The sequence below is a fragment of the Auxenochlorella protothecoides genome (genome assembly GCF_000733215.1).
Source record: "Auxenochlorella protothecoides strain 0710 unplaced genomic scaffold scaffold18, whole genome shotgun sequence".
NCBI lineage: Eukaryota > Viridiplantae > Chlorophyta > Trebouxiophyceae > Chlorellales > Chlorellaceae > Auxenochlorella > Auxenochlorella protothecoides.
Window position 1 is genome coordinate 638063 of NW_011934213.1, and position 27409 is coordinate 665471.

The 27409-nt window shown below is 63.2% G+C and overlaps 6 protein-coding genes across 6 annotated transcripts in view; 2 read left to right on the forward strand and 4 right to left on the reverse strand.

Annotated features, from left to right (window-relative positions):
- Positions 1-1732, reverse strand: part of F751_1872 (putative protein phosphatase 2C 6) — a gene marked incomplete at both ends in the record, with an annotated part of 3182 nt that extends 1450 nt beyond the window's left edge. The window contains 4 exons of the mRNA XM_011399579.1: positions 77-261; positions 439-838; positions 1093-1270; positions 1679-1732. Of these exons, the coding sequence (XP_011397881.1) occupies positions 77-261; positions 439-838; positions 1093-1270; positions 1679-1732 (817 nt within the window). The remainder of the gene's footprint in view (positions 1-76; positions 262-438; positions 839-1092; positions 1271-1678) is intronic.
- A 692-nt stretch (positions 1733-2424) lies between these two features.
- Positions 2425-11830, forward strand: F751_1873 (DNA polymerase kappa; the record flags this gene model as incomplete). The annotated part of the gene is made up of 24 exons (XM_011399580.1): positions 2425-2511; positions 2693-2740; positions 3344-3434; positions 3601-3685; positions 3891-3966; positions 4415-4513; positions 4694-4774; positions 4938-4999; positions 5167-5310; positions 5465-5594; positions 5753-5851; positions 6039-6580; positions 8701-8773; positions 8948-9198; positions 9465-9539; positions 9658-9760; positions 9869-9912; positions 10104-10218; positions 10405-10457; positions 10556-10626; positions 10784-10899; positions 11077-11282; positions 11407-11543; positions 11664-11830. 24 exons carry the CDS (start codon positions 2425-2427, stop codon positions 11828-11830), a joined length of 2955 nt encoding a protein of 984 aa, XP_011397882.1.
- A 308-nt stretch (positions 11831-12138) lies between these two features.
- F751_1874 (Plasma membrane proteolipid 3) lies at positions 12139-12768 on the reverse strand (the record flags this gene model as incomplete). Its single annotated transcript, XM_011399581.1, has 4 exons — positions 12139-12176; positions 12333-12408; positions 12538-12563; positions 12732-12768. 4 exons carry the CDS (start codon positions 12766-12768, stop codon positions 12139-12141), a joined length of 177 nt encoding a protein of 58 aa, XP_011397883.1.
- A 671-nt stretch (positions 12769-13439) lies between these two features.
- Positions 13440-17108, forward strand: F751_1875 (Squamosa promoter-binding-like protein 9; the record flags this gene model as incomplete). Its single annotated transcript, XM_011399582.1, has 7 exons — positions 13440-13511; positions 13660-13719; positions 13973-14008; positions 14117-14251; positions 14443-14622; positions 14926-15120; positions 16563-17108. 7 exons carry the CDS (start codon positions 13440-13442, stop codon positions 17106-17108), a joined length of 1224 nt encoding a protein of 407 aa, XP_011397884.1.
- Positions 17109-17962: 854 nt separating this feature from the next.
- Positions 17963-19562, reverse strand: F751_1876 (hypothetical protein; the record flags this gene model as incomplete). The annotated part of the gene is made up of 4 exons (XM_011399583.1): positions 17963-18013; positions 18437-18480; positions 18798-19059; positions 19293-19562. The coding sequence occupies 4 exons, from the start codon at positions 19560-19562 to the stop codon at positions 17963-17965; spliced, it is 627 nt and encodes a 208-aa protein (XP_011397885.1).
- Positions 19563-19651: 89 nt separating this feature from the next.
- Positions 19652-21149, reverse strand: F751_1877 (Ethylene-responsive transcription factor 1; the record flags this gene model as incomplete). Its single annotated transcript, XM_011399584.1, has 2 exons — positions 19652-19688; positions 19816-21149. The coding sequence occupies 2 exons, from the start codon at positions 21147-21149 to the stop codon at positions 19652-19654; spliced, it is 1371 nt and encodes a 456-aa protein (XP_011397886.1).
- Between the last annotated feature and the right edge of the window lie 6260 nt (positions 21150-27409).

A 27409-nucleotide genomic window follows, 5' to 3' on the forward strand; every position in this document is an offset into this window, starting at 1 on the left:
CCCCCCCTTGCCTGCCCCATCTACCCCCCCACTCCCTGCCAGCGACACACCCTCCCACACCACACTCAACACCCACCAACGGGGTTGTTGTGCGCATCATGGTAGACCTGCACCACCCGCCCGCCGGAGCGCACGATGCGTGCCATCTCGCGTGGATCCTCCGGCTTGTGGTCCTGGGTGAGGGCCTGGATGCGGTGCACGCCCCGCACGCTGTGCAGGCCCAGCACTGCGCGGGAGTCGCCCAGCCAGGCGGCCGTCACGCTGTGTGTGACAGGGGGGGGATCAGGTGGGTAAGGGGTTGGGAAGAAGGAGGCCATGGTGGCCAGAGCCCTGGGTCCCTTTGGATTGATGGTCTCGAGCAACAAAGTCCCTGCTCTCGGCTCCCCTGCGCACACGCTTGTGGGGGCATGGGCTGACCTCCAATCCCCATCCCCTCACCCACCCACAACAAACCTGCCAGGCTCGGCCATGCAGACGACGGCGGTGCTGCCGCTGCGTGAGTAGTCCCGCCCCCTGGCGTTGAGCTCGGTGGCGGCCAGCTGCAGGCCCTGCACCAGGGCGCCGGCGGCGGGGTCCCCCGCGCCCACCGCGCTGGGATCTGGCCCACCCTCGCCCCCGGTGGCCGAGGCCAGCATGCTCTTGGCGAAGGAGTCGCGCGCGCCGCGCGAAACCTCGCCGCCGCGGGGACCGTGGCCGTCGAAGACGCCCACGACCACCGCCCCGCGGCTGGCCAGCGCCGCGTCGTGCACAGCGGGGATGGCTTGCAGCATGAAGGAGTCCTGGTTCTCAGGCTTCCAGCGCGAGTGCACGCGCCCGCCGGAGGTCACGCAGCAGACGTCTGGGGAGAAGGGAGGCGGAGGGGTGGTGGTGGAGGCCTCCACAGGAGTGTCGTCGTGGGGATATGCATCCATGTAAAGGCCATGCACAGGCAGGGACGGGACTGGCCAAGCTGGAGGGGCTAGCTGGATGCCAGCGGTCGTACATCACCGTGAGGTCAGCAATCCTCGTGCCAAACAGCCATCCCTTTTCCTTCCATGTTTTAACCTCAGATAAGCACTTCCTCGGCAACCCCCTCGACTCCCCCGCACGCACCGATGCCGGAGGGCAGCTGCACCCCTCGCTGGCAGTCATACCCGCGGGGTTTCAGGTACTCCTTGCCGCGCCAGGAGTCCACCTCCACGCGTGCGGAACCAAGGAGCGAGCGGTAGTGCGTGGATTCCAGGCTGTCGACGGGGACCCCCAGCTGCACATCGGTGCGGGGCCGGTGGGGCTGCGGCTTGGATGAGGAGGGTGGGGCAGGGTGTGGCGCAGGCGCTGCTGAAGGAGCCAGGCTCGAGGCCCGGGGCGTGCGTCGCTCGCTGCTGGGCGAGACGCCATGGCTGCAAGGAGGGGCGGAGCAGGCTGAGCGAACGTGTGGGCTGAGCGTCCGGCCCACTTACGGCAGACTCTGAATGCAATGCCTTGTCTGGTACAGTGGAAGCCCTCCATTTCCCTCGTGGATGAGGTGGGGATCCAGCAAAGCAGCTCGCACCTTGACTGAGGTCGAAAGGTCCCGAAAGGACGGTGGTGCACTCTGAGCACGACCATCCCGCGCAAGCTCGGGCGCAGCGACGGTCCTGGTGCTCACCCACCCCTCAGGAGAGAAGATCGTTGGATCTGGCGCTACGGAGAGCTAGACTGATGCCACTCTCAGAATTAAAGCAATTTTGTTTCGCAATGTAGATTTGCACATCGCGAAGAGCCTATCGCGATAATTTCACGGACACGTCTCTCGGTGCCACTTCTCGCACGTGCCAGTGTCAACCAGAACATCTCTGCCCAAAGGATTGACAAGGTTCCAACATGTTTTTTGTAAGGTTGTAGCTTAGATTTACATCTTTCCAGCTTAGTTCTGACAATTGTGCTGCTGCGCCGCGCACTCTCAGTGCATGGCTCTATGGGTCCACCAGACAAGAGAAGTTCCTCGTCAAGAAGCCAAAGGACGTCCTGAATATGGATGGAAAGCTTCCAAGTAAGCATCCCATGGTTGTGCTCTGTAGTGATCTTAACATGCGTGCACCATCTTCTGTGCAATGCATCGCAGCAAATATCCACTCAAGGTATGCCAATCAGGGATCTCAAATGAGCCAGGCGAGGCCCCCCGCTTTTTCTGCACTCAGATCACGCACAGAAACGCATACCTGGCAGTATGCTTAATGTGTAATTGGTAATAATATTCATGATCTAACCCACGAAGAGGTTTTCTCGTGCGCTGGGAGTCTGTGTGAGGCAGCCCGTGTTCGAAATACATCGGTACTCCCAGAGCAACTCCACCCGGGGGTAGAGCACGCATGTAAACAAGTTTAGTGCCTTCCAATGGCGGCCGACATGGTCAAGCTCGATGATGGGAAAGGCCTTCAGGTCACGGAGGTACACTCGTCTCCCATGGACACTGTTTTCACAAACTTCAAGGCTGGTATGGAGGGCGTGGACAAGGAGAAAGTGAAGGCCATCGTGCACGACATGTCCAAGGTAGGTTGTGAGGATTGGATGTTATTGCGGATAGGACCGGGTGCACACATGTACGAATTCTGGTGTGGCGAACCCTCCAAGCCACCAGCTGTATACAAGCACTTGCAATCGCATGCCTGGGAACACTATCCTATTTGTTGGGGCAGTTGGCTCAACACGCTGTCACCTTGCCAACTGTCAGGGATCGGACCACTTCAAGAACGAGCAGCGCAAGGCGGCGGCGACGGATGTGAGGATCCATCGTATGAAACAGGCGGCCGCACGCCTCACCGCAGACCAGCTCGCTGGCTTTGAGAGGTGTTTGATGTTTGTGTTGTTCCTTAATCTCGATGTTAAGGAATTTGCAAGGCTTGTCGGGACAGGTCGGCATAGGGATTGATCTATAGGAGATGGGCACTGTTGTGCATGCCCGTCAGCGGCTCTTACCCCACCCTAGAGTCCTTGTGTTGTGCTGAGAAGTCCAAACATAAACTAACGACTGCAGGGCAGTGGATGCTCAGGTGTGCGAGCTGAATGCAACCAGGGATCTGAGCCGAACCTGGCTGCACGTTGACATGGATGCTTTCTTCGCGGCCGTAGAGGAAAGGGACCGGCCTGACCTGGTGGGTGTTGGTGTGTATGAGAGGGCAGAGTGAGTTGGGGCCACCTCAAGACAAAAGGAGAGTGGGGATTGGGCGCATCTTTTCGATATTTCAGTTGGAACATGCTAGCTGGCCAGCGGTAGGGATGTCTACTACGAGTGCAGCCCTCCAGACATTGAGCTGCTTCCTACAGATCCTGTGTACTTCAAGTTGCTCAGCACCTGGCCCTCTCTCTCCGAACACTGGTGCAGAAAGCCAAGCCGTTTGCTGTGGGCGGGATCGGCATGATCAGCACGGCCAACTATGTCGCCCGTCGCTATGGTGTGCGATCTGCCATGCCAGGTACGAAAGTGATGGGTTTTGGTGCATTGTGTAGCGCTGACAGGAATCGTTATGATGTGCAGCCACGGAAGGGTTCAACATTCTCGGCAGTACACCTGAAGCTAGGCTGAGCATATCCGTCTCCTGCCCTGCCTCTCGTCATGAGCAAACCCCAAGGCCTTCACAGGTTTCATTGCACTGAAGCTGTGCCCACAGCTCATATTTGTCAAGTCCAACTTTGATAAATATTCAAAGGCCAGCGCGCAAACCAGGTGCAGCGGGGAACATGTGTTGTCCGGAGGAGGGCAATGCGTTGCCCATGGCAGCTCCCGTACAGAGGCCCGAGGAGCTGGTCAATGGAGTGCTGGTTCGTGCCCGCCCCTTGACCCAGCCTCAGCACAGCTGCCGCTGAAGGGAGCTGCACCAGGGCAAGGGCTACTGTCTCTAGCTACCCGAAGCTCCCACCCTATCTTGCAGGGCGGTGTTCAGGGACTACGACCCGGAGTTTGAGGCCGGCAGCATGGACGAGGCCTACTTGGACGTCACAGAGTACGTACGGCTCCATGGGACGACAGGTGTGCTGATGAGGGCTGAGTTTCTGCTGGCCCACTGGCCCCCAGGCTGCCTCATACCACCAGACATACGCCTTGGCCATGGCATCGTCACCATTCGGCATGCTTGAGCAATGGCCCCTCAGGTGATTCTGCCGTGGACTGCAAGTGGCTGAGGTATGCGTCCACCCTACCTGCCCAGGGCCTGAGGTGGCTGCCCTCATTCGACAGCGGGTGCAGCAGGAAACTGGACTGACGTGCAGGTGGTCCGGTGATTGTCCATGGTGTGGGGCGCACTTTTGCAGCTAGCTTGTTGAACCTTGGCCAAGCCATCTGCCAAGCCACCTCCTCTGATGTCTCTGCTGGCCCTGCAGGTTCTGCAATGACCAGTGGGGAATTCACAGTATTGCCTGCTGCATCTCGCTTTCCCATCTCGTAAATTGAATGCAGTGGTTCAACTCACTCACGGTCCATCCATACAGCGTCGGCATTGCTCCCAATCGCATGCTGGCCAAGGTCTGCTCCGATCGCAACAAGCCAAACGGACAGGTAGCAGTGATACTATACCGCGAGGGTGGGTGCACCGGTCACGAGGCATACCTCACTACCGCCCTGGGTGAATACTACGACAGTGCCTTTTGCCAGATGAGAGGACACACCTACTGCCCCCTTATAAAGCAATGGAATCCAGAGCCCAACTACCTACCATGCCCCTCCGCTCCCTTGCAGTATGAGCTGCCCTCCACTCTGGCGGCTGTTCGTCAGTTTGTTGCTGCGCTGGAAATTCGCAAGGTTCCGGGTGTTGGCAAGGTAAGCTTCTGCATCTGGGTAGGTTTAATCTGATACCCTGCACGTAGGGATTAACAGGAGGGAGCCTGGTCACAGTGTCGGAGTACCCTCTCAGATCCACGGTGTCCCATGCGCCGACGCTGCTCACTCAACGCCTGTTCCATGTCCATCTGCCTGCAACCAGGTCACAGAGCGAATTCTCAGTGCGTTTGGGGTCCATGTTGCTGCAGACCTGCACACGCATCGGTGAGGGGTCTTATTATGGGTGGGAGGTAGACACTTATGAGGGGTGCACACGTCGCGCCAAGGATCGCATGTCGGCATGGCTTCGTGCCCTGTGTCAGCACAGGGCAGCATGTCAATGCTGTCTATCATCGTCCTTACGGTCATGCTGATTCCTCTCCGCACCCCAGAGCCCTCCTGGCGGCCCTGTTCAGCCCCGTCTCGCTCGACTTCTTCATGCGCATAGCCCTGGGCCTGGGCTCCACGCGACACTCGGACCCGGGCCCCGACGGCAGTGTGGGGAGGAAGGGCATGAGCTGCGAGAGGACGTTCAGGTGAGTGCTGTGCGTTGGAGGGATGCCTGACGATGCCAAAACGTCTCGGGTGGCCGGCAGTGACTTTCAGCCTCGCCTCTCCACTGCCATATGGGAAGGGCCATGCCAAAGCCCATTGTGCCAGAGCCCCAGGTGGCCCTGCCCTCCCCGCCAGGAACATGAGCGAACCTCGGGATCTGGAAGCGAAGCTCGGTGAGCTGGCGGAGCACCTCGCCGCAGACATGGCCAGCGAGGATTTGAAGGGGCGCACCCTCACCCTGAAGCTGAAGTGCTCCAACTTTGAGGTGGGTGGGCGGGGAACGATTTGCTGGCTGGTAGAAGCATCATACCTTGCCATCCATGCCAGCGTGAGCGGGAGCCGGGAAGGGTGCCAGAGCCGCCTGCTGCACCGGCTCTGCGGCCTCCTCACCCCTTTTTGCTGCTGACCGGCCACGACTCGCAGCTGCGGACCCGCGCCATGACGCTGCCCAAGTACATTCACACCGCCAGCGACATCCTGGCAGCCGCACTGAAGCTGCTGCAGGCCGAGCTTCCCATCGAGGTCCGGCTCATGGGGCTGCGCATGAGCAGCTTCCTCGAGCAGGCGAGGCCCCACGCATGGCGGAGGGGGTCTTTGGGGGAGAGGTGACGCATGTGCTGGGAGGAGGCGTTGAAGGCAGTCCACGAGCTGTCTGCCGCATGGCGGCGCCCAGTCACCTGCTTCCTAACCATCTGTGTTCCTGCCACAGGTCAGGGACCCAGGCCAGCTGAGCCTGGCTGAGATGCTGGCGGGCCGGAGGTCGCCGGCAGCGGGTGCCGAGGCCGGGCCGAGCAGCGCGGGTGCCGAGGCCGGGCCGAGCAGCGCGGGTGCTGGGGACTATGAGGGGGAAGCCGCCGGATCCTCCCTGGGCGAGGGGGAGCTGCTGGAGCTCTCCCTGCAGGACTGGGGCAGGCGTCGGGGCCCCAGGCCTCCTGCAGAGGACACCTGTCCCGGCAGGGACGGATCCAGGTCCCCTGATGGGCGGGAAGCCAAGCCTGCGGCCATGGGGGAGTGGGCCTGCGGCGCCTGCACGCTGCTGAACCCAGGGCTTGCGGGCAGGTGCGAGGCCTGCGGGCAGCGCCGCAGGCCGCACGCGACGATGGCAGTCCGTCGGGGCCAGAAGAAGAAGCCCAAGGTGGAGGGTGTGACGCTGGACCGATTCCTGGCTGGCAAGTCGCGGGCGGCAAGCCGTGGCATCGACAGCCCGGCATCAGGAGGCTCGGCCGACATCGCAGAGTGCAGCCTGTGCAGGTCGGTCTCGGCGAGGCGGGATGGGTGGGGCGAGCAGTGCGTGCATGACTTGCCATGCTCAGGCGGAGGGGCGCGAAAAATCCATCGTTGCAGTTTTTTGGCAGTGCAGAAACTTCAGGGAATGTGGTGGCGCGATGCATTCCTGCCGAGGCCGAGTGATCCCGGTGACTGGAGCTTCATGTTGCGCACATCTAGCATGCGACCCATGCTGACCCGCAGGGAATGGCTTCCAGAGACCCAGTTGGCCCAGCACATGCGAGGGCATCGATTGTCACATCGATGACATGGCGCTGTCTCAGGGCTGTTGTTGAGGCCACGGCAGGGCGTGTGGGGCCCTGGGGGGCGGCCACGTGCTGCCATAATCCACTTTGTTCCCCTCCACCGGAGTCTTAACCCATACTGCACAGCAGTTCCTAGGGAACTGCCGGCGATGGGACCAGCTGCATCAGTGCTTCCATGGCCGCCAGCCATCTGTGGATCACTGATATGCACTATTCACCCCACCAGTGGGGCTAGGAAGTGGCGGGACATTTCCAGCATCATAGAGAAAGGGAAGGTTTTAAGTCTGCTGCTGAGGCACCGGCGCATCTGTGCGATGGGAAGCTTATGAAGGAGTCCTGCATACCCGATAACCCCGGCCTACATGACACACCGCCCATCCCCTGGCTAGAATCACACCAGGGACCACCAGCTGTCTCGTCGCCAAACAACACCCCGCAGTATGCTGGGCAACTCACCACGTCACTGCCGCTGAATGGCAGGGTGTCGCCCCCTGGTCTTCGCTGTCGAAGATAGCTCCCGCACGTGACAAAGCACGCCGCATCCGCTCCCATCTTGAGAGGGGTGGTGGCAAGAGACGGCGGACTGCTTCAGCAGGCAGAAGAGGGCCAAATTAACCTTGCACCTGGGATGAGATCCATGTCTGTAAGCGACCAGCTTAGCAATCCGGCAGGGAGGGCGTGTGCGGGGCGGCAGTGCCTCCGGACGGGCAAGGGAGAGGAGGGGCCCGCTCTCCCCTCCCACCTCCTCCCTTGACCACCTGAGGCCTCGACGGGCGTAGTTCCCGGGCATGACAATCAGGCGCAGGCAGTGCTTCATCGCCGTTGCACTGGATACTCTACCACTCCAATGATATTTTAACACAACAATGTGCCTCGCGGGGCGCGTTCGCACCCCGACGGGACATGGCAAAGCTCTACAAAGTTCAAAAAACTGTCGACCGAATGAGGGGGTCTCGCACCGCAAACCAGCAACTAAAGCTCTTGAAAATGCGTATTCAACAATGTTCGAGGAGCTGATGTCTGTAAAAGTGGAAATCTCGACTTGTCCCAGGGCGGAGATAATGTGGCAAAAGAACGGTACTCGGACGTTGTGCATCTGCCGGCGACCCCCGTCCGGAAGCTGTGCCGATGTGGGGGTTCATTCTCCGCATAGGTCGGTAGGGAGTCCCAAGGCGAATGTCTGCATTGACGCTTGGAAAATCCATCATTTTCCAAAATACCAAGGCATAGTAATACCACGCCTGGCATAGGATGGCGTCGTCAGTGAGTCGGCCACCGGTCACCGTGGAGAAGGTCGACAATTTCCAACCCCCTGCAGCATCGAAGACCAATGGCGATGTGCATGGGAACCCTAGCTCGACGGCAGGCAACGCCGGCAGCTCAGGACCTGACTCTACTCAGGTGCCGCACCATGCCGCGCGGTGTGCGCATGCTTGGAATTACAGTGCGATTCCGGGGTGCTGATTGGCAATCTTCAGCATGGGTCAAGCCATGTCACAGATTGCCCCGTCTCCATCCAAGGCCCAGCAGGACCCCAACAAGTGGCTTGCGGATCTAATTGCCCACCTGTGGCCCTACGCCTCGAATGCCATAGAGGCCTTGGCCAATGACATGATCCCAGATATCCTGGCCGCTAGCCGCCCATCTTTTGTGCATGACCTCAAGCTCAAGAAATTCGAGCTGGGGAAGGCACGGCCGAAGCTCACCAACCTCAGGCAGGCAGCAGTAGGGGAAATCTCGCGGCAAGCTTGAGCCTTGAGATGTAAGGCCATGGCTGACCTGAGTTTTGGGACAAACTGCGACACTCACTGCTTCACTCAATTCCCGCTTTCCTAACAGAGTCACGGGAGACACACGCATGACTGGCGATGTCAACATCGAATTCGACTTTGACTGGAAATCTGAGGGTCAGGTGTGATATTTGATACCAGTGGGCTGCTTCTCGATGGGCCACATATCACCCTGCCTAACCACTCCACCCACTGCTGCCCATGTCCCAGACCGCATGGCCCCCTGCGCAGCACGGTTGGACCCCCTTCATCGCCCCGTCCCACCCCCCTCCTCCCATCTCTGCACCCCCGCCCAGGCCTTGGAGCTGTACATCTCCGTGCCCAAGCTCCCCCTGCTCGTTTCTGAAGTGGTCCCGGATCCGTTGGAGGACACCCTAGCCCTGCTCATGTCCCTTACGGTCATGTGCACCGACCTCTGGCTCAAGGGCACCGCCAGGGTGACTCTGCGTCCCCTGCTGGAGGAGATGCCGGTGGTGGGCGGCGTGCGCATCTCCCTCATCAATCCCCCGGACTTTGGCTATGACCTGAAGCTCGGGTATGATTTGCGGTGTGAGGGCGGAGTGGTGGGGCAAAGCGAGTGGGTGGTAGGGGCTGGGTGCCCGGCATTGGTGTCGGGAAGCTTTTGCCTGGCTTTGGAAACCAGAACGTAACCTTCCATGAAGTTTGGCTGCAGGGTGGGGGTGACTACTCTGCCGCCACCACTGCGCATGGCTGCACAAAAGGAAAGAGAGTCCATCCAACCCCATGCCACTCCCCACATGTCTTTGCCTGGGCCCCCCAAGCCCGACCTCCTCCCCTCTTCCCCAGTGACAGGTTTGTGCTGGAGACGATGGAGCCCCTCATCAAGTCCTGGGTGGACGGCGTCGTCAAGGAGTCTGTACTCCAGCCGTGAGTGTGGATGTCATCTTGTGACGGCATGCCTGATGATGACCCCCATCCACCGCCGTGTGTCTGTTGTCGTGGCCAGCCCCCTGACCTGAAAACGCATCCATCCACCCATGCCCAGGTATGTGCTGCCGGAGCACCTCTGGATCCCCATCACAGACGACGCAGAGGACGTGGACAAGCCAGAGGGCGTGCTGCACGTCAAGATCCTGAACGCCACGGGGGTGCGACAGAGAGGGGGGTTGATTGGGAGGAATGGGGGTTCCGGATGGTGCAGAGTCCTGGGATACGCTTTCGTGCCCTGCCTCACCAAAGGCTGTCTATGTTCGCAGGTGCCTCGCATGGACCTCCTGGGCGGCTGCGACCCATACCTGGAGTGAGTGGAGGGGGAGGGCGGCGGTTCCTTTCCGGCGAGACCCCACATGGCCAGCTTATGATTGCGGGAAACAAAACATCTGTGAGCAGGGGTAATCAGCGGAGGCCTGGCAGAGACAAACCTCAGTGTGTCTCACACAACATCATCAGCCCTCTGATGCCCCTCCCCCCTGCCATATCCACCGTGGACAGAATCTATGTCCGCGACAGCCAGCGCAGGCTGACAGACGTGAGGAAGAAGACCCGCGAGCCCACATGGAACGAGTCCTTTGTCTTTGCCATTGCCGCACCGCAGTACCAGGAGCTGGTGAGTGGGCGGGGCGGTTTCAAGCTGTGAACTTGGGATGGGACAGGGCATGTGCTGATGCGCAGCTGCCTGCAGCAAGCCTCTCACCCGCGATTCTTCTGCTTCCCTGCTTGCACCTAAGGATGCATCAGGAATCTAACAATGGGGCGGTCTTCAGGCTCCCACCTGCCTCCAAGTACATCGCAGAGGATGATCATGTGGGACGAGGATGAGTGGTCACCCCCTGATGAGATTGGAAGGTGGGTGTCGGGCGGGGGTGGGGCGTCGCCTTCGTGCCTGTGCTCCTCGTGGCTGCCTCCCCAGACTGAGCACCTCAGCTTCAATCCCATGCGCGCAGGGCCCTGCTGCCCATCAAGGAGCTGGAGCATGGCAAGCAGACGAGCAAGACCCTGGACTTCAAGGCCAGAGGTGATTTGGGTCGAGGAGCGGCTAAGGCCTTGAGGGTTCTGAAGATGTTTCCTTGACCTAGTCAAGCGCAGACTATGGCGCAGGTACCACCAGCCGAAATGTATCGTCTGAGCATGCCCCCACACCCACCCACCCACGCCAAAAAACCCTGTCGCAGTGGAGGAGGTGCACGAAGAGGAGAAGGCCAAGGCGACCAGGATGCAGCACTTTGCCATGGCCCTGGGCCGACCCTTCATCAAAAAGGGCGGCACCATGTGCCACCTGAACGTCGAGGTGGGGCAAGGTTGTTGGTACATAGTCGAGAGTGCGTTGGTGACTTGCATCCTGGAGGGCTATTGAAGCCGCCACGCCACAACCAAGGGTGTTGTAGGCATGAAAACATAGGTTCGTATGCCTGGGATCGACCTGCACGGGCTGTGCCCTGACGATGGCCCTGTCCTCCCACCGCAGGTCACCTACACCCCTCTGAGCCGCAAGGAGGTGGAGCTGGTGGAGAACGCCATGCGCCACGGCGCAGAGCATGCGCTCCGGCAGCGCTCGGTTCAGCAGGGCATCTCGCCGGCGGTTCGGGAGCTCATCCGCACCGGGGTCGTGCAGCTGACCCTGCACAATGTCCACAGCAAGACCCTCGTCTCCAAGCTGCGCACGCCCCATGTGTGAGTGGCCCAGGGGTGGTCCATGGAGGGATCCAGCAAGCCATTAGATATGGTGCTGGAGGGCAGGAGCCGCAGCCATCGTGCTAAACCTCAACTCGTGAGATTCTGCATTCTGCCTCCACAGAAAGGCGAGAATGCGGGTCAAGGAGTCTGAGAAGTCCTCACCGCTCACGCTGGCCAACCGAAGGGGGCAGGCAGCCTTCCCCGCGCCCCTGTCGGTGCACGTGGGACTGGATGCAGTGGAGGACGAGAGCACCATGGGTGAGGTGGCTGGGAGGGTGCTCCAGTGCATGCGAGCGGTGTGTGAGTGAGGGGCAAGCACTCCACGCCAAATTGCATCTGCCTCAGTAGCACGAGGCATCTGCCTTCCCGTCATTACAGTGGAGATCATCATCCAAGAGAAGGGCTGGGTAGGGACTTCCACCGTCGGCAAGCTGGAGTTTCCCCTGGCCACGGTCATCAAGCGCATGAAGACCAAGGGCGAGTTCCACCTCCAAGAAGGCTCGGGCACTGCCAAGCTGGACCTCCGCTGGACGCGCTACCTCTGATGCCCTAGTGCATTGCCAGTGGCGAGTGGCATACCCTCCAGAGGGGTCTCTACAGGCCGCCCTCCCAGCCACCAGATCAATTTGTATCTCCAAGCGCCAGTGCGCTCAACCTCTTCTTGCCCTGGGTTTTCATGGTTTGTAGTCCTTTCATTCCACCTTGTGTTTGGCAACCCTCAACGGCTGTGGAGGGTGCTGTCATCTGCTCCTGCTGCCGCGTTACACAACTGGGATCGAATATTAAGCGATGGGGGGTGGTAGTAAAACCAGGAATGGCAGGTGAGGGTATCCACATGTCGCTCGAAGGGCCTTCAGTATTTGAGAATGATGTAGAGCGCATGGATCGCGCCTGTGGATGGAATTGGGAAGAAAATAGGCATTGGGGGGTGGGCTTCCCAGAGGACTGTGATCAGGTTCACAATAAATGGAAGGTGCCCAGGAAGCTGCTGAACCCTGCAACAAAATGGCCATCCTCCCCACGCTGCACCCCTGAGCAACAATATACCTGGAATCCAGCCCAGGAGCGTGAGCAGCAGGTTCAAAAGGACATCCTTGTCGCACGCATCCTTTTGGATGAAGACCTGTTGGGGGGCGGGTCACCGGGTGGATTATGCCGACGCATCAAGGACAGACGGACCAAGCACGAACGATCAATGTCTCAACACGTCGCATGCTGTAATGTTTCCTAGTCCAGGCAGGGCCCAACTTACAGCAAGAGGTGGCAAGAAGATCGCCACTGCGAAGGAAGGGTGGCGTGTGTGGGGGAGCAGCTTGACCGAGTACTCGAACGATCACGTCGGGCCATTTGTGAATGCAGACGCGCTTCACCAGCAGAAACACAATGTTGAGAAACGATCCTTCAGAACAAAGCGATGACAGCGTAGTTCAGCGCCCCCGTGCTCACCAATGATGAGGCCGATATCCCGGGCTGTGAACGGCATTCTGCGTTGTCGGGTGGAGAAACGTCTACCTGGGTCCCGGAGGCTCGCGCTGGAGATTTGGCTGCGCTCATTTGCCTTGACCGTGTTTGTTGTCAGGCGCCTGAGAGGGCAGAATATGTCACCTTCTAAGCAGCTACCAAGGTACCTTCGACACATGCAAGGGGGTACCACCGAGGCACCCCGAGCCAAGGTGCCACGTTGTGACCGGTTTCCGTACCCATCATCGGCCCCCATTGTCGTAAACCTTTCAGTGGCAACGGTATGTCGTAACATGGCGGAAGTTACGATGTGCGACGTTGGTAAGGCTGTCCATCTCCGCAGTACGAATGAACTGGAGCGCAGGCTACGGACGGAGTTGCATGTCCCCTGGTCCACCCAAGATTTCGAATGGGACTCTGGAGCGCTGCGCGCCTCGTCCAAGGCCTCCAGCCGCGTGCATGAAGCAGAGACGGAGCGCGGACAGGAGTTGGGCACTCGCTCGCGGAACCAGTGCCGAGTGGCGGGATGCAATACCAGCCTATCGTTGCAGAAGTTTTACTATCAGGCAAGGCCCCTGGCGGGTCTTCCGTGGGATCCGGAGGGTGTACGAGGGAATGGGGGCTCACGCACCCCCCCAGCTGTACAGCCCTCCCACCTCGTCCCGCATGTGCACACCTGCCCCGCAGAGGTACATGATATGTCCGTACCACGCTGCCGTCGCCAGCATCACCATCGGAGGGGTCGCCAGCAGGTTCTGTCAGCAGGTGAGGTGCTGGCTGGGCGGTGCCTGCTGCCGATGAAGGCCCAGGCCAGCCACTGAATGTCTCACGCTACCGGTAACGCCGCTCGCCGTGACTCGACATCAAGCCACACTGAACCTCACGCTGGCCCTCAACCCCGCCGGTCATGCAGTGTGGCAAGTTCCAGCCCCTGGCCGACTTTGACGATGAGAAGCGGACGTGCCGCCACAGGGTGAGTGTGTAGCAACGTTGACCCCATGCAGCCACCTGTGTGCGTGTCGATCAACCGCTGTGCAGCTGCTGGGGCTGTGTGCAGTTTGGTAGAGGCGGCAGGATCTGGCCCGCTGGATGCCGCACGGGAGTGCATCGGCCGCATGGCGCCGGGCCTCTATTTCCAATCTGGCTCAGTGGCCTGCGCGTCACCCCCCGCCGGCCCGGCTCCCGTTCGTCTCTCGACTGCCACCCCCTCTTCCACCCGTACGCAGCTGGAGATGCACAATGCGCGGCGAAGAAAGAAGCCGGTGCGCCGCGCCAAGGCCCCCGCCGAGCGCGCCGCAAGGCGCGCGGCGGCCGCGGCGGCCGGCCCCCCGCCCGCCTCGGTCTCCGTGCACAGCAACAGCACGCCGGAGGACAGCGCCTACCTCACGCTGGATACGGCGGGGACGGACGGCATGACGGACAGCGGCATGCTCTCCCACAACAGCTCCTCCAAGGGGGATAGCGCCGGCACCACGCCGCTCGCCAAGCTGTACATGGACTCCTGGGTGAGGAAATGGGAAGGGACTTCTGGGAGAGGGGGGAGAGGGAGGACCCTGTGCTAGAGACCGCTCGTGACCCTGAGGAGCGTGGCTGGTACCCGGCACAGGTTGCCTGCGGACCACCAGACACCCAGCTTTCACTCACCCTGCCCCCCTGAGCCTGCCCTCTGCCCCCCTCCCCACCACTCGAAACGCAGGACTCCGCCCAGCCCATGGACGATGGGCTCCTGTCCTTCCTGGACCCCATCCCCGCGCTGTCCTGCCCGCTGATGAGCGATCCCCCCTCCTCCACCCTGGGCCTGTCCACCGAGGACTTGGACGGCATCCTGGACGACCTGTTTGGCGGGCTGGCTGCCGAGACGGGCCTGGGCGTGGACGTGGGGGCGGGGGCCCGAATGTCCGCCTGCGCATGGCCGTCCTCCACCGCCGCCACCGCCGCCAGCGGCGCATGGGACGGCAGCGAGGCCAGTGCCGGCACCGCCGTGCGCGGCCCCGATGCCTCGCCCGCGCCTGGCGGCCCCCGCACCGCCGCCGCCGGCACGCCCGCCTCGTACATGGGCGCCGCCGCAGCGTTCGCGACAGGCGGCCCGCCGGACGGCGGCGTGGCCTTCTCGCTGTGCGGCCTGCCGGACGGCGGCGGCCCCTTCGCGACGGCCCCCCCGCCGCCGCCGGCGACCCAGGACGCCTGGGCGGCGGAGGCGGCGGTGCCGCTGCACGCGCTGGCGCCCTTCCCGCGCATGGCGCGCATCAGCCTGAAGCTGTACGGCGTGGAGCCCGGGTCGCTGCCGGCCTCACTGCAGGAGTCGCTGGTGGACCTGCTGCGCTGCCCCCCGGGCGACCTCGAGGGCGCCATCCGCCCCGGCTGCACCCACCTCGTGCTGTCGGCGCGCCTGGACGCGGCGGCCGACGCCGCGCTGGCCGGCCCCGGCGCCGCCGACTGGGTCGCGGCCGCGCTGCGCGCCGCGCTGGGCGAGGCCTGGGCGCGCCTGCCCTTCGTCGCCGCGCAGCTGGGCGGCTGCCTGGTCCTGGCGCAGCGCGGCGCAGTGGTGGCCTGCCTGCGCCTGTCGGACGCGGCAGGCGTGGTCCCCCGCGTCGACGCCGTGAGCCCCCCGGCCATCCGCGCGGCGGCCGGGGGCGGGGCAGGGGGGGCCGGCAGCGGCGACCACGACGACGGCCCCCGCGCGCCGCTGCTGCGCCTGACCGGCCGCGGCATCGCCGGCAACGCGCGCACCGTCCTCGCACGCCAGCCGCGCGTGGGCTTCCTGGACGCAGAGACCGTGTCCAGCCGGCGCGGGGCGGGGGGCATGAGCGGTGGCGGCGGCGTCACGCACGGCGTCACGCACGGCGTCGCGGACGGCGTCACGCACGGCGTCGCGGACGGCGTCACGCACGGCGTCGCGGACGGCGTCACGCACGGCGTCGCGGACGGCGTCACGCACGGCGTCGCGGACGGCGTCACGCACGGCGTCGCGGACGGCGTCACGCACGGCGTCGCGGACGGCGTCACGCACGGCGTCGCGGACGGCGTCACGCACGGCGTCGCGGACGGCGTCACGCACGGCGTCGCGGACGGCGTCGCGGACGGCGTCGCGGCCACCGACGCGCACGCTGTCGCGGACGGCATGACCACCGGCTCCACGGCGCGCCGGCCCACCGCCCCCAGCGACCGCCGGCGGCAGAAGGCCGAGGACGAGCTCCTGGTCGCTGTCCCCGCCGCGCGCCAGGGCTGCCTGACGCTGGAGATCCAGCGCGGCGTGTTCACCTCCGAGGCGCGGCGCGTGCTGGTCCTGCGCGACGCGCGCGCCGTGGCCGAGGTCCAGGGCCTGGCCGCGGCGGCGCCCGGGGCGCGCGCCGCGCTGGCGCGCCTGGGCATCCCCGGCGTCGAGGCGCTGCTGGAGGCCCTCGGCGCGGCGCTGGGCGAGGGCGCGCCCCGCACGACCCCGGACTGGGCCGCCTCCGCGCGCTGCTTCCTCTTCGCCGCGCTCCACGACTGGGCGGGCGTCTGCGCGGCGCTGCTGGAGGGCCTGGCGCGCGGCGCGCCGGGCGCCGGCGCCCTGGCCCGCCGCCTGGACGCGCTGGTGCCGGGCGAGCGCGGGATCCTGGACGTCGCGCGTCGCGCAGGGGCCGACGCCGTCGTGCAGGTCGGAGGAGAATCGTGGGGGAAGGGGGGGAAGGGGGGGGGGGGGTCAAAGAGAGAAGAAGGGGCGCTCGACGCCTGGCCGACGGCCAGGCGTCGCATGGTCGCAGCACGCTGCCCTCTCGCTCCACACACACACAAACACGCGCGCGCTCATGCCAGCCATCACGCCCGCCGCAGGAGCTGCTGGGCTGGGCTGAGAAGCACGGGGTCACATGGGCGGGCAGCGCCCCGACCTCGAGGCCCGAGGCCGCGCACTCCGCGCCGCCGAGCGAGGTCGCCGCGGGCGCGGCGACCGGTCTGCGCCGGCGCGCGGCGGCGCAGGCGGCGCCAGCCGATCCGCGCGCCGACGCGCCCGCCGACGATTCAAACACCCCCGTCGACACCCCCTCGGGCAGCCCGGCCCGGCCGGCGCTGGAGGAGAGCCTAGTGGGACCCCTCCCAGACGGCCCCGCCGAGGCCCCGCTGGACAGCCCCGCCTACGCCAAGCCCGCCAAGGTGGTGGGCGACGCCTGGGTCAGCGACGAGGACGCGCGCGAGGGCGAGGCCGTGGTCGCCGGGGTCAAGGCCGGCGACGACCTGTCCCGCCGCGGCTCGGGCCTGGACGACGGCCCTGGCCGCGACGGGGGCGACACGCGGTGGGAGGTGGAGCGCCTGCTGCAGCGGTATGAGCGCCGCGCCGCCACGCCCTCCTGCTTCCTCTGGGACTGGATGTTCCGGGCGTGAAGCCGGCCACTACCACCCTGGAGGTGGCCGGGGAGGACATCCAAGAAGTGGTCCCCGACGCTCGGGTCGCGGCGAGGCGGGCGGGCGGGCAGGCCCCTCGCCCGCGCCCCGGATCCCCTCCTCCAACCCCCAGCCCAAAGACAAGAAATCAAAGGAAGTTGCGCACCGGCGCGGCCACCCCTTTTGCGAAGTTAAGCTTGAATATACCTTCCAAGAACCCCCTGCTTTTTCGACATGTGCAGGAACGACACGCTATGAGCCCCATTCCGTGCGCAGCACCCTACCCCTCTGATTGATATCAGACTCTGCACAGCCTTGCCTACCCCATGAACATCATTCCCTGGGCCACCCCCCCTCGAGGCCCCCAAGCTTTTGCCCCCGTCCATGGCCCCTTGCATACCATCGGCCACCGTCGGAGCCTGTCTGCCCCTGTCTCCTCCTGGTGATTATTTCTTTCCCTTTGGCCCGCCCTCCCCCGGCGTGACGGCCGACGAGCGCCGCCCGGCGCGGCCCCGCCGAGGCCCTCGCCTGGGAGCGGAGGCGCCGCCATGTGCCGCCTCGTGCCGCATGGCCCAGGCTGTTTCGAGTAGTTTGTTACCGCTCGTGTATTACGTGCTAGGCTTCCGCCCCCTGCCCCGACCCGAGGAGCGACGTGTGCAGGCAAAACAGGGGCCCTGCCAATGTGGTGAAGCTCCCACCACCCCCCCTCCCCTTCCGCGACGCATTGTGCCGTCCTGCCACGACCCAAGCCTCCATTGCTGCATTAAATTTGGTGTGTTATTTCCAGGACCCAGATTGGGGCACGAGGGTTCGGTACGAGGGTAAGAAAAAGGCAGAAGTCGTACATGTATTCCTCATTGCATGGGCCCATCCACATGGGAGGAATGGGGTGCAGCCACGACGCCCTGAGGAATGTATGGGAGGGGGGGTTGGCCCGGGTGGGATGTGCAGAATGTGAGACGAAGCGGCGGTGTGGTGTTCTGCCGGGCTCTGCCAGACGCAGGTGGACTAGGCTCTGCGTCCGCAGGGCATATATTGCCTCCCAGTGACCCGCTTGCACGCAAATTTTGCCGCCCACCCCCTTCCCAAACTCTCCCAGTCCAAGTTCCCACCTGGCGCATGAACCCGGCCAGGCCGCCCGGCCCGGCCCCGACGTCCGGGGACATGCCCATGAGCATGCCGTCATCCTCCTCGTCGCTGTCCGGCTCCGGGGCGGCCCGCGGGGCGCTGGGGCCCGCAGCGCGTGATGCGTTGGCGGCCGCCGTGGCCCTGAGGCTGCGGTTAGGGTCGGCGGGCAGGTGCCGGGGTCGCGGCGTGGAGCCCCACACGGGCGTGCTCCCCATCAGCATCACGTCATCGTCCAGGTCATCGTCTGTGGTTGGGTTTTTTTTTGGGGGGGGGGGGGAGGGGCGCATGAACAGCATGAGGCGGCGCCTGACGGAGGAAAGGAGTGGTGCGTAGGGCGCCGAGGGGAATGGAGGTGCAGCGGTCTACGAAACCGGCAATGGGGTGGTGGGGGAGGAAGCTTGCCCCTGCGCCCAACACACCCACACTAGCTTTCTCATCTCAAAGACCAGGCGGCAGCCCGGTCTGCGACACAGGCACAAAAAGGGAAAGAACAGATGCCTGCCCCCCTCTGTCATCTGCAAACACCCCCCATCCCCCACCCCCTTTGGAACAAACCCCCACCTGGGCCGAGCGCATACTGCTGGGGCAACACCAGGCTCTGCCTCAGGCTGCCCATGTCGGACAGCGTGTCCTGCCCCCCACCGCCTTCGTTGTGCATGTGCCAGTAGAGGTGGGGGTCGCCGCCGCCGCCCACGCTCATCATGTCCACCGACGTGCCAAAGGGGCTGGCGCCCAGGCTGTAGCCGGCGTGCGCCTGGGCCTGGACCCACTCGGGGCCGGCCCAGGGCGCAGCGCGCGGCGTCAGTCCCGTGCTCTTGCGCTTCTGCGCAAGGGCCGAGATGAAGGGGTAGGGGGTGGGATCGTGGACTTCAGGCCGGGGGAGGGCAGGGGAGGCACGCAGGGGCACAGCAGATGCCCGTGCAGGCACATGCATGAGGATGGGGGCGACATCCTCCCCACCCCCTGCTCTGGCCTCTTTAGATCCATACAAGCCTGGCACCACCACGGGGACCCCCCCTGGGGCCCCACCACACCCCTGAACAAGCATTCACTCACCTGTCGCCAGCTGGACATGGCCACGGAGGAGATGGGGGGCAGGCCGGTGGGAATGCTCATGGCGTCCGACAGGCGCATGGCCTGTGTGGGCAGCGCCGCCAGCAGTGGGTTGCTGATGAGGGCGGCCTCATCCAGCGAGGAGGCTGTGGGCGCGCCGTGGCCGGCTGCACAGCCGCCTCGCGCCTCGGCGCCGCCGAAGCCCTCCAGCGTGACCGAGAAGGAGGCCAGGCCCTCCACCTCGGGGTAGTCGTCGTCCAGGTCGTCGTCCATGTCCTCCTCCTCCTCGGCGCCGTGCGCCGACAGGCGGCCACCGTCGCCGGGGCCGCCGTCGCCGCGCCCCGCTCCGTCCAGCTGCCCCGTCAGCGAGCAGGAGGTGGCGTCGGGCCCTGCGTCCAGCTCCAGGCTCGTCGTGCTGGCGTGGCGGTGCACGGCGGCCAGGCCGCCGGCGCCGGACGCTCCACCGGCCCCGCCTGCAGCCGCGGCCGCGGCGGCCTCCTCCTCCTCCGGCAGCGGGAAGTTGCACTTGGCGTGCGCGCCGCGGATGGCGCGCGCGGCCGCATCGTAGGCGCGCGCCGCCTCCTCCGCGGTGTCGAATGTGCCCAGCCAGCGCCGCGCGCCCACGGTGGGGTCCCGGATCTCGGCCGCCCACTTGCCCCAGGGGCGCTGCCGCACGCCGCGGTACGTTTTGTTCCGACCCTTGGACACGACCACCGGCGGCGGCACTCCCGACGGCACCATGGGCTCCGGCGCCGCCGCCGCCGTCGCGTCGGGCGGCAGCAGGCCCGAGGCCACCTCGCCGTCGCCGTGCCGGGGGCTGGCCCGTAGCTCGGCGGACAGCGCGCCCTGCACGCGCAGCTCGCCGCTGCCGGCGGGGGACACGCTGGCCGGGGCGGGGAGGAGGGAGGGGCTGGAGCCCAGCGACCCTGGCGACGTCGCGGGGATGAGGCCTGGCGGGGTGCCGGGCGCCACGGCGCCGGGACCCCGGCCGGGGCCGGAGGCGGGCGAGGCGGCGGCCGCGGCGGCCGCCGCGCTGGAGGCGGCCTGCGCCGCAGCCACGGCCGCCGCCGCGCTGGCGACCATGGCCTTCTGCTGCGCGGCTAGCTGGGTCAGGGGGAGCGCGCGGTGCGGCGCAGCGCCGCCCTGGGGCGCGGCCGCGCCCCCGGCCGCGCCGCCGGCCGCGGCAGCTGCGGCAGCCGCCGCGGCGGCGTTGGCTTGGGCCTGCTGGTGGTGCGCTGCCGCGGCAGCCAAGATCTGCTGCTGGTGCATCATCAGCGCCGCGGCCGTGGCCTGCTGCTGGGGGGTGCCGAACGCCGCGACCCCGGGAGGCCGTGACCCGGGGGGGCCGGGCATGGCGGGGCGCAGCGCAAAGCCGGGCGGCAGCTGGAAGCCCGGCGGGAACTGGAAGCCGGGGGGGAACTGGAAGCCGGGGCGGAAGTGGAAGAAAGGGGGGCCGCGGGGGCCCGCGGCGGCCAGCGCGGCCGCCGCGGCGGCGGAGGCGGCGGGGGTGCCGGGCTGCGGGACGGCCGGCGCCGCGGGCGCCGAGGGCGCCGATCCCGGCGCGGGGGACGCGCCGGGGTGGGGAACTTGGGCGGGCACGGCAAACCCCCTGCCTGGGCGCGGGGAGACGGCGGGCTGGGCACTCAGGTGGAAGCCGGGGCCGGGTGGGAGCGGGGGCGTCGCGCCCGGGCCTGTTGCCCCCGGGCCTGGCGAGGGGGCCGCCCCGCTGGCAGCGGCTGGAAAGGCGAACCCGGGCTGGGGGGAGGGCATGACCATGTGGGCCTGGGGGCGGGGCCCTCCTGCGCCGGGTGCCTGGGGATGGGTCGGAGGGGGCAGGCGGTGACCACAACCGGTGTACATGTCACGTGTCGATAAGTCGGGCCTTCGGCGCCCGGGTCATGCGGCATGCACGCAGAAACACCTCCATGCCCTCACCGTTGGTGGGTTGGGCACAGGGGAAGGGTTCTCCGTGGATTGTACCATGCCCGGGAGGTCCAAGGCGCGGGCTGAGCGATCTTCCGCGTGTTTGGGGTCGGGCTGGCGTGGGAGCCGGAGTTTAAGCCGACCAAAACCAATATATTAGAGCCTAAGTAGGGCTACCAGATTGAGAAGCGCGTTTCTGTGGCGCTTGTGGAGGCCCTGGTTGGCGTACATCCGCGCGCCGGTGCTGAACGAGCTGAGTGTGGGGCCACCCTCCGCGAACACCTGGTGTTCGGTCGGAATGGGTTCTTGGTTCCAAGTCGTATACTTGTGAGAGCGCGTTGCACCGCGAGTGGGGCTGGAGGTATCTGGTTGTTGGGTCCCACTACCCCCCGCACGGGAAAGAAAGGGACTCTGCGCATCGGAGCTCGGCCATCCCGGGACAAGTCGCCAAATATCCGCCTTCCAACCCAATCCATGATTGTGCCTTGCGAATATTGGTCATTTCTAACTTTATGGGGCTCCAAGGATGGCCAAGACGGTACAACCCGTGTGGGCAACACCGCGTAGCAGTGTTGTGCCCCACCGAGGACGCGCACACACCGCACTCGGCAGATTGTCATGTTTGGGTATCATAGAAACGGAGGAACATCGAGTGCAAGGGCGATAGAATGTGGTGGGCACACATCCATCATGCCCCGTGGTCCCGTCGTGCTCTTTGGTCAAGGGGACCCACGACCATCGCCCTCCCCTGGGCCTCAATGCCCCGCACACATGCAACCTGTCTAGTTACTGGTAAAGTCTTAGCCAATTCCACATCGGGGCCAAGCTCTCCCTGGCCTTCTCCTCATTGCTGTTACACTTTGTCACGTCGTGCCTGTCTCCTTCTCAAGATGGGACGGGATGCGGTGTGCACTGCCCTTGACATGCCGCTTCCAGGGGATAGTCTCAGCTGACCAAGCGGGCACCTCAGGCAACACAACTACTACCAGGTTCTTGTGCAGTGGGTTGCGCTCCTCCTGCACTCCCTTCACTGCAATGAGGGAGACCCTGGTAGCCAGCCGCAGGAGGGCCTCAGGAAGCGCAAGGACACCCCCTGGTGACAGGACCAGGTTGCCTGGGATGCTAGCTGACGGTGGTATTGTGACGTTTTTGCCTAGGAGAAGCAGGGCGGGGGGGCTATTTGGCCCTTAGGATTTACATGATTGTTAAAGCCAGGTCTATAGCGATATTTGGTAGCTGGTGTATTTCTGATCCTGACTGCTTGCCCTGCCCTCCTGCCATGGCTGGCTGTGGATACTGCAAAGTCTCCTTATCGGTGCACAGTTGTTTGGTTACATCAGCTGTCCGGCGTCGAATTGGTGGGATGATGGGCGCCCCTGGATGACAACACAGAGGGCAGACACTTGCAAGTGTGTTGACATTCAAATCATGGAGCTCACCTGTGTTTGCTGCAGCTTCACTGACCTCCTGCACAGCCGCCCACATGCGCCCAAGGCCTTTATCAAAGGCGCCCATTCTCCACCCCAGGCAGCATTGCAGATGGTGGTCGGCAAGGGCTGGGCATGTGGTGTGCCAGACCTTCAGGCCGTGCTGGCATGGCATGTCTATCCCTTGCACCGGTTTGCTTCACCTTTGTCTTCAGACCCATGTTTGCCTGGGTTATGAGCACGCTCCTAGGACTCCATTGGCGCGGTGGCCGTATGCCCTCTGGCAATGAGTGCCCCCACACATGCCATGTCCAGATTCTATGGAAGATGGGGCTGATTTGCCTAGAATGCTACAGCTTGGGTTTTGTGCATGACATTTTGGGCTAACATCACCATCCGGAGAAGGTGTCCCCGGAGAGCATTGTATTCCTAAAAAGCAAACAGCCCTGCTTTGCCGCATCATAGAATCTATCCATCTTCGAGGATCAGGCAACGAATCGCACGGTCTGCTGCGGTCTTGGCCCTACACGCGCCGCAGTCAGCCCCAAGGACAGGAGGGGTGCCTGTCAGGAGCAGCAAGACTACACCTTTTGCGTGTGGAGGATGTGGATGACAGCCATCTCCTTGGACCCGACGTCTAGTAACCCTTGCTGCAGGGTCAGGGCATGAGCCCAATGCTGGCCCTCAGGTTGGGTCCAAGCTGTTTCCTGATGCCCTTGTACCCCACATTTGCCGTCATTGGCAGCAGGACGCATGGCATGCAGTGATGTCCAAGTTATGGCATGTTCATGCTCTGTGCACATCCTGGGCACTGGTACCCAGAAGGAGTCGCAGCCATTCGCACACCTGAGCTATGGATAATTCGGGGTTGTCCATCCATGGAGGGAACAGGGCCCCTGTCATAATTTGCGGCGCATGTGGCTGGAGGCCGCATGTTGTCAGGGGTTGGGGCTCAGGCGGCACCTGCCCAGGCCTGACCCTCCTGGCCGTGGGAACATCGCCCTGGGATCCACATGTTGACTGGAAAGTTCCAGGCATCCGTAATCGATACCTCTTGTGCTCGACAAGTTGTGATGGGTCCGTCACATGCAGTGAACCTGTTTGAAGCGCGCCGGAACCGGAGAGTCTCGCGCCGTTAGTGAAGTCGTTCTCACCGGATGTCCTCCGCGTGGATTCGGAGGTACTGACGGCACAGATGAGGCGCCGGGAGCTAAATCGGTTGACTCTTGTCTTGCACGGGCTGGCTGCATTGGGTTGGAACCTCCGTTGGTGGTATGCAAGCTTGTGGTTTTTTGCTGGGAAGGATCCGTCCGGAGGCCCTCCATAGAAACGTTCGAAGCACTCATGCTCTATACCGCGAAACCGATAAAGTCAGGAACCGGTGCATGTGGCCAAAATTCCTCTCAAATGTTCACAAGATTCAAGAACGGCACACAGATGTTAAAGTGCAGTCTATCCTAGGCGTTGCATCTCTCTCAGGCCGCAGGCGCACCAAGCAGGCGGCAGACTGCACATTGCCGTAGGGTTTAGGATGGTCCGCCGGCCAGGAACTCTGCTATTTTGAGTGGACTGGTGCTGCTGTCCGCCAGATGTGCCTTCGCGGTGAGCCTGGCTGCACTCAAATCGATGACGAATCTGATCCAGCCCCTACAATGATTGCCCCTGTACCAGTTTCCTCATCAACTTTCCTCTTTCAAAGCAGGCCACCTGCTGCTCGACATTCATTGCGGTACCTAGTGCTTTGTGAGTCGAGTGGAGGAGGGGGTGGGGGGAAGGGGGCCACGTGCAATTCTGATTATCTCCCTGTATGTACAATGTCCCCCCCGCGCATGGCTTTGACTGGCGATTGTCCTCACTGGCCTCCTTGAGGAGATGAGCAAATCTTCCCCCTCGGTCTTGCTGACACAAGCTCCTTACGTGTTGGGTTTCTGATGAGATGGGCACGCCTTTGCTTTTTAGCCAAGCTGCATATGTCTTGACTCTCTGCAGTCGAGGAGCCCATGCGTACTTCATGACCGTCGACGGCGCAGATGCCGCTTGCAGGTGGGGAGCCTGTGAGGTGTCGTGTATAGCAGCCTGTCCTGGCATACATAGGGCTGGACCAGGAAGCCACCAGTAGGCACACGTTGCATGCCACGTGTGCCAGACCTTGGCACCCTGACAAACATGCGCCCGCCACCCACTGCAAGCTGGCATGAGGGCCTCAGCAAGGCAGGGGCCGTTCGCACCTCGACCCTCCACATCATGGGGCTGTCCATGTCAGCTATTCGCGTGTGCAACTTTGAGATCCTGTCGGATCGCTCCACGGAGGTCCTGACCACCATGGAGTGTCTGAAGCCGGGCCAGAAGGCGTGCACAGCAGATGGCAATGGCAATTTGGGCTCCGGCAACAACGGCAATAATAAGTTTGGCACAAACAACGTCGGGAATATTGATGTCGGTGAGAAATTGGCAAGGTGCAGATGGCATGCAATACATACACAGCGGCTGCAGCCCTGGGTGTGGCTGGCTCAGAGCTTGAATGGCCCTGCCTCTTCCAGGTATTTCCAATGAGGGCACAGCCAACAGGGGAAACAATAAGAAGGGCACGAGCAATCGCTGCTTCAACAAATTGGGGATCGTCACATCATCAACGACTGGAGCCTGCTCGGGCTCCTTTATGTATGCATGGGTCCTTGACTTACCGCCGCCTCCCTCCGAGAAGGCACTACCCCCCTCACCCGCCAAGAATTCACCATCTCCACCTGTCAAGAAGTCACCCCCACCACCTGCCAAAGCTTCAGCCCCACCACCCGCAAAGAGGCTCCCCTTTTCCTGCAAGGTTTTCTCCCCCACCTTCCTCGAAGAAGCTCCCCCAACCCTCCCCCAAGCTGTCCCCTCCCCCGCCCTCCAGGAAGCCCCCACCACCTTTTCCACAAGGGCCCCTCCTCCATTCCGGTCCCCTCCTCCCACAAGTTCGTCTCCACCACTCATCTTCCCTTCTCCAACCAGCCCCCCTCCTCAACCCAGCCCTCCACCTCGACCCAGCCCCTCTCCTCCACCTAGCCCTTCTCCTTAACCCAGCCCCTCTCCTCCACCTAGCCCCTCTCCTCCTCCACCTCAACCACCTTCACGACTGCCCCTCCCCCCCCTCCCCTCCACCTCTAACACCCCGTGCGACCGCCACACTCAAGTTCGGCGGTCCTGCACATGGGGGGGTTGACGTTGCGTGCGTCGTTACCACCGGTGGTTACATCCCTTACCTTGTCATGTGCGATCTGTATCCACAGATGCTGGGCAAGCTCGACAGCATGGAGGACGACAGCCCCAAATCATCCGTCATTACCATCCTGGCAGAGTCGCAGTCTCTGATCGTTCTGATGTCTTATTTTGTTGGCCCCGCATCCATATACACAGATGAGGAGACCCTCAGTGAGGTGGTGCCGCTGACGCTGCTGAATCCTTCACCACCTCCTCCGGGAGCCTACCCTCCCCCACCACTATTTGGGTCCATCACTGGTAATGTTACCCGAGCCGATAATGTGTTCACATTCTCGGTGATACTGGAAGCCTCGTCCCAAACATAATCTATTACGCTTTATTCACCACAGACGGTGCTGTGATTGAGGGCACAAATGCCCCTTACGCTGAGAACCCAACCACATGGACGAAGGAGCTGCTAGGGACCAAGGCCCAATTTGCGTCTCATGCCCAAGTAGTGGCCCTCAAAATGGCAGGCGGGAGCACAGATAATCTGACCCTGAGATGGTAGATCTGAGATTTTAAGTTCATGATTCGAGACCATCCACTCTCACAGGCTGTTCCACGTTGACTCTGTATTGACCACCATTACATCACCTGTTGGTCAATGTGCTCCGCATACAACATATTGAGTCAGCCCCCAGCCCCCACGGCCTGCTGTCTGGCGCTGCTGTATGGGATCACCCCCACCAGGCCACTGCAAATTTCCCATGCGCCGGAAAACTGCGCCCTCACCGCGACCATCGCCAGACTTACTGAGCCAAAATCCCAACAGGTCATTTGGGAGGTGTTGTGTCACTAGACTGCTCCTTATCAGCTACAACCGTCCATGGTTAAAGGACTAACCAGCCCCATGACAGCAAGTGCTTCCATTTAGAAGCGAGGGTTCCAGTTGGCACGCCTGGTGTGGAAACGAGTTACTCTCTACAGACTGGCCCAGTCCATGCTGAAAAATGCTGCACATGGATGCAAAGATGCAATGGGGCAGTCATTCATACCTACCGAGACTCTGGCAGCAGGAGTGGCGGAACTTTTCTCGTTCACCCACCAACCGGTCCTAGCACAGCAGCTTTCAGCGCTGCTCGGCTGGTCGAACCCAGGAGGGGGCAGCCCCGCACCCTCAAGGGAGTGTCCTGATGGTTGGGGACAGCATGAAGAGCATACGAGCTCAGCAGGGGGCGGGTACACTGCCAATGCCCATACGAAGCTTCAAGGATCGCACCATGACTGGGAAACTGGGCACTCGCTTCAGAGGGACTTCACACCTCACCTCGGCTTTGTTGGCAAGCTGAGCTCGGTCCCCATCGCTTTCAGCCGACTGAATGAGCCGCACGGCTGCCAGCTCGCCGCAGTCCACAAGTCTCACGAAAGTCAGCCTGTCCCTAGGGGCGACCACCTCCTGTATGTTTTCGTCCGTGCCGAGCTCATGGGCAAGCCACAAGTGGTGCTTTTCACTGCTGCAGACCTCTCCAGTCAGAAACTCCATGTTGCTGGTCATCCCCTCGGACTGAGGAGCTACCAAGTGCCCAT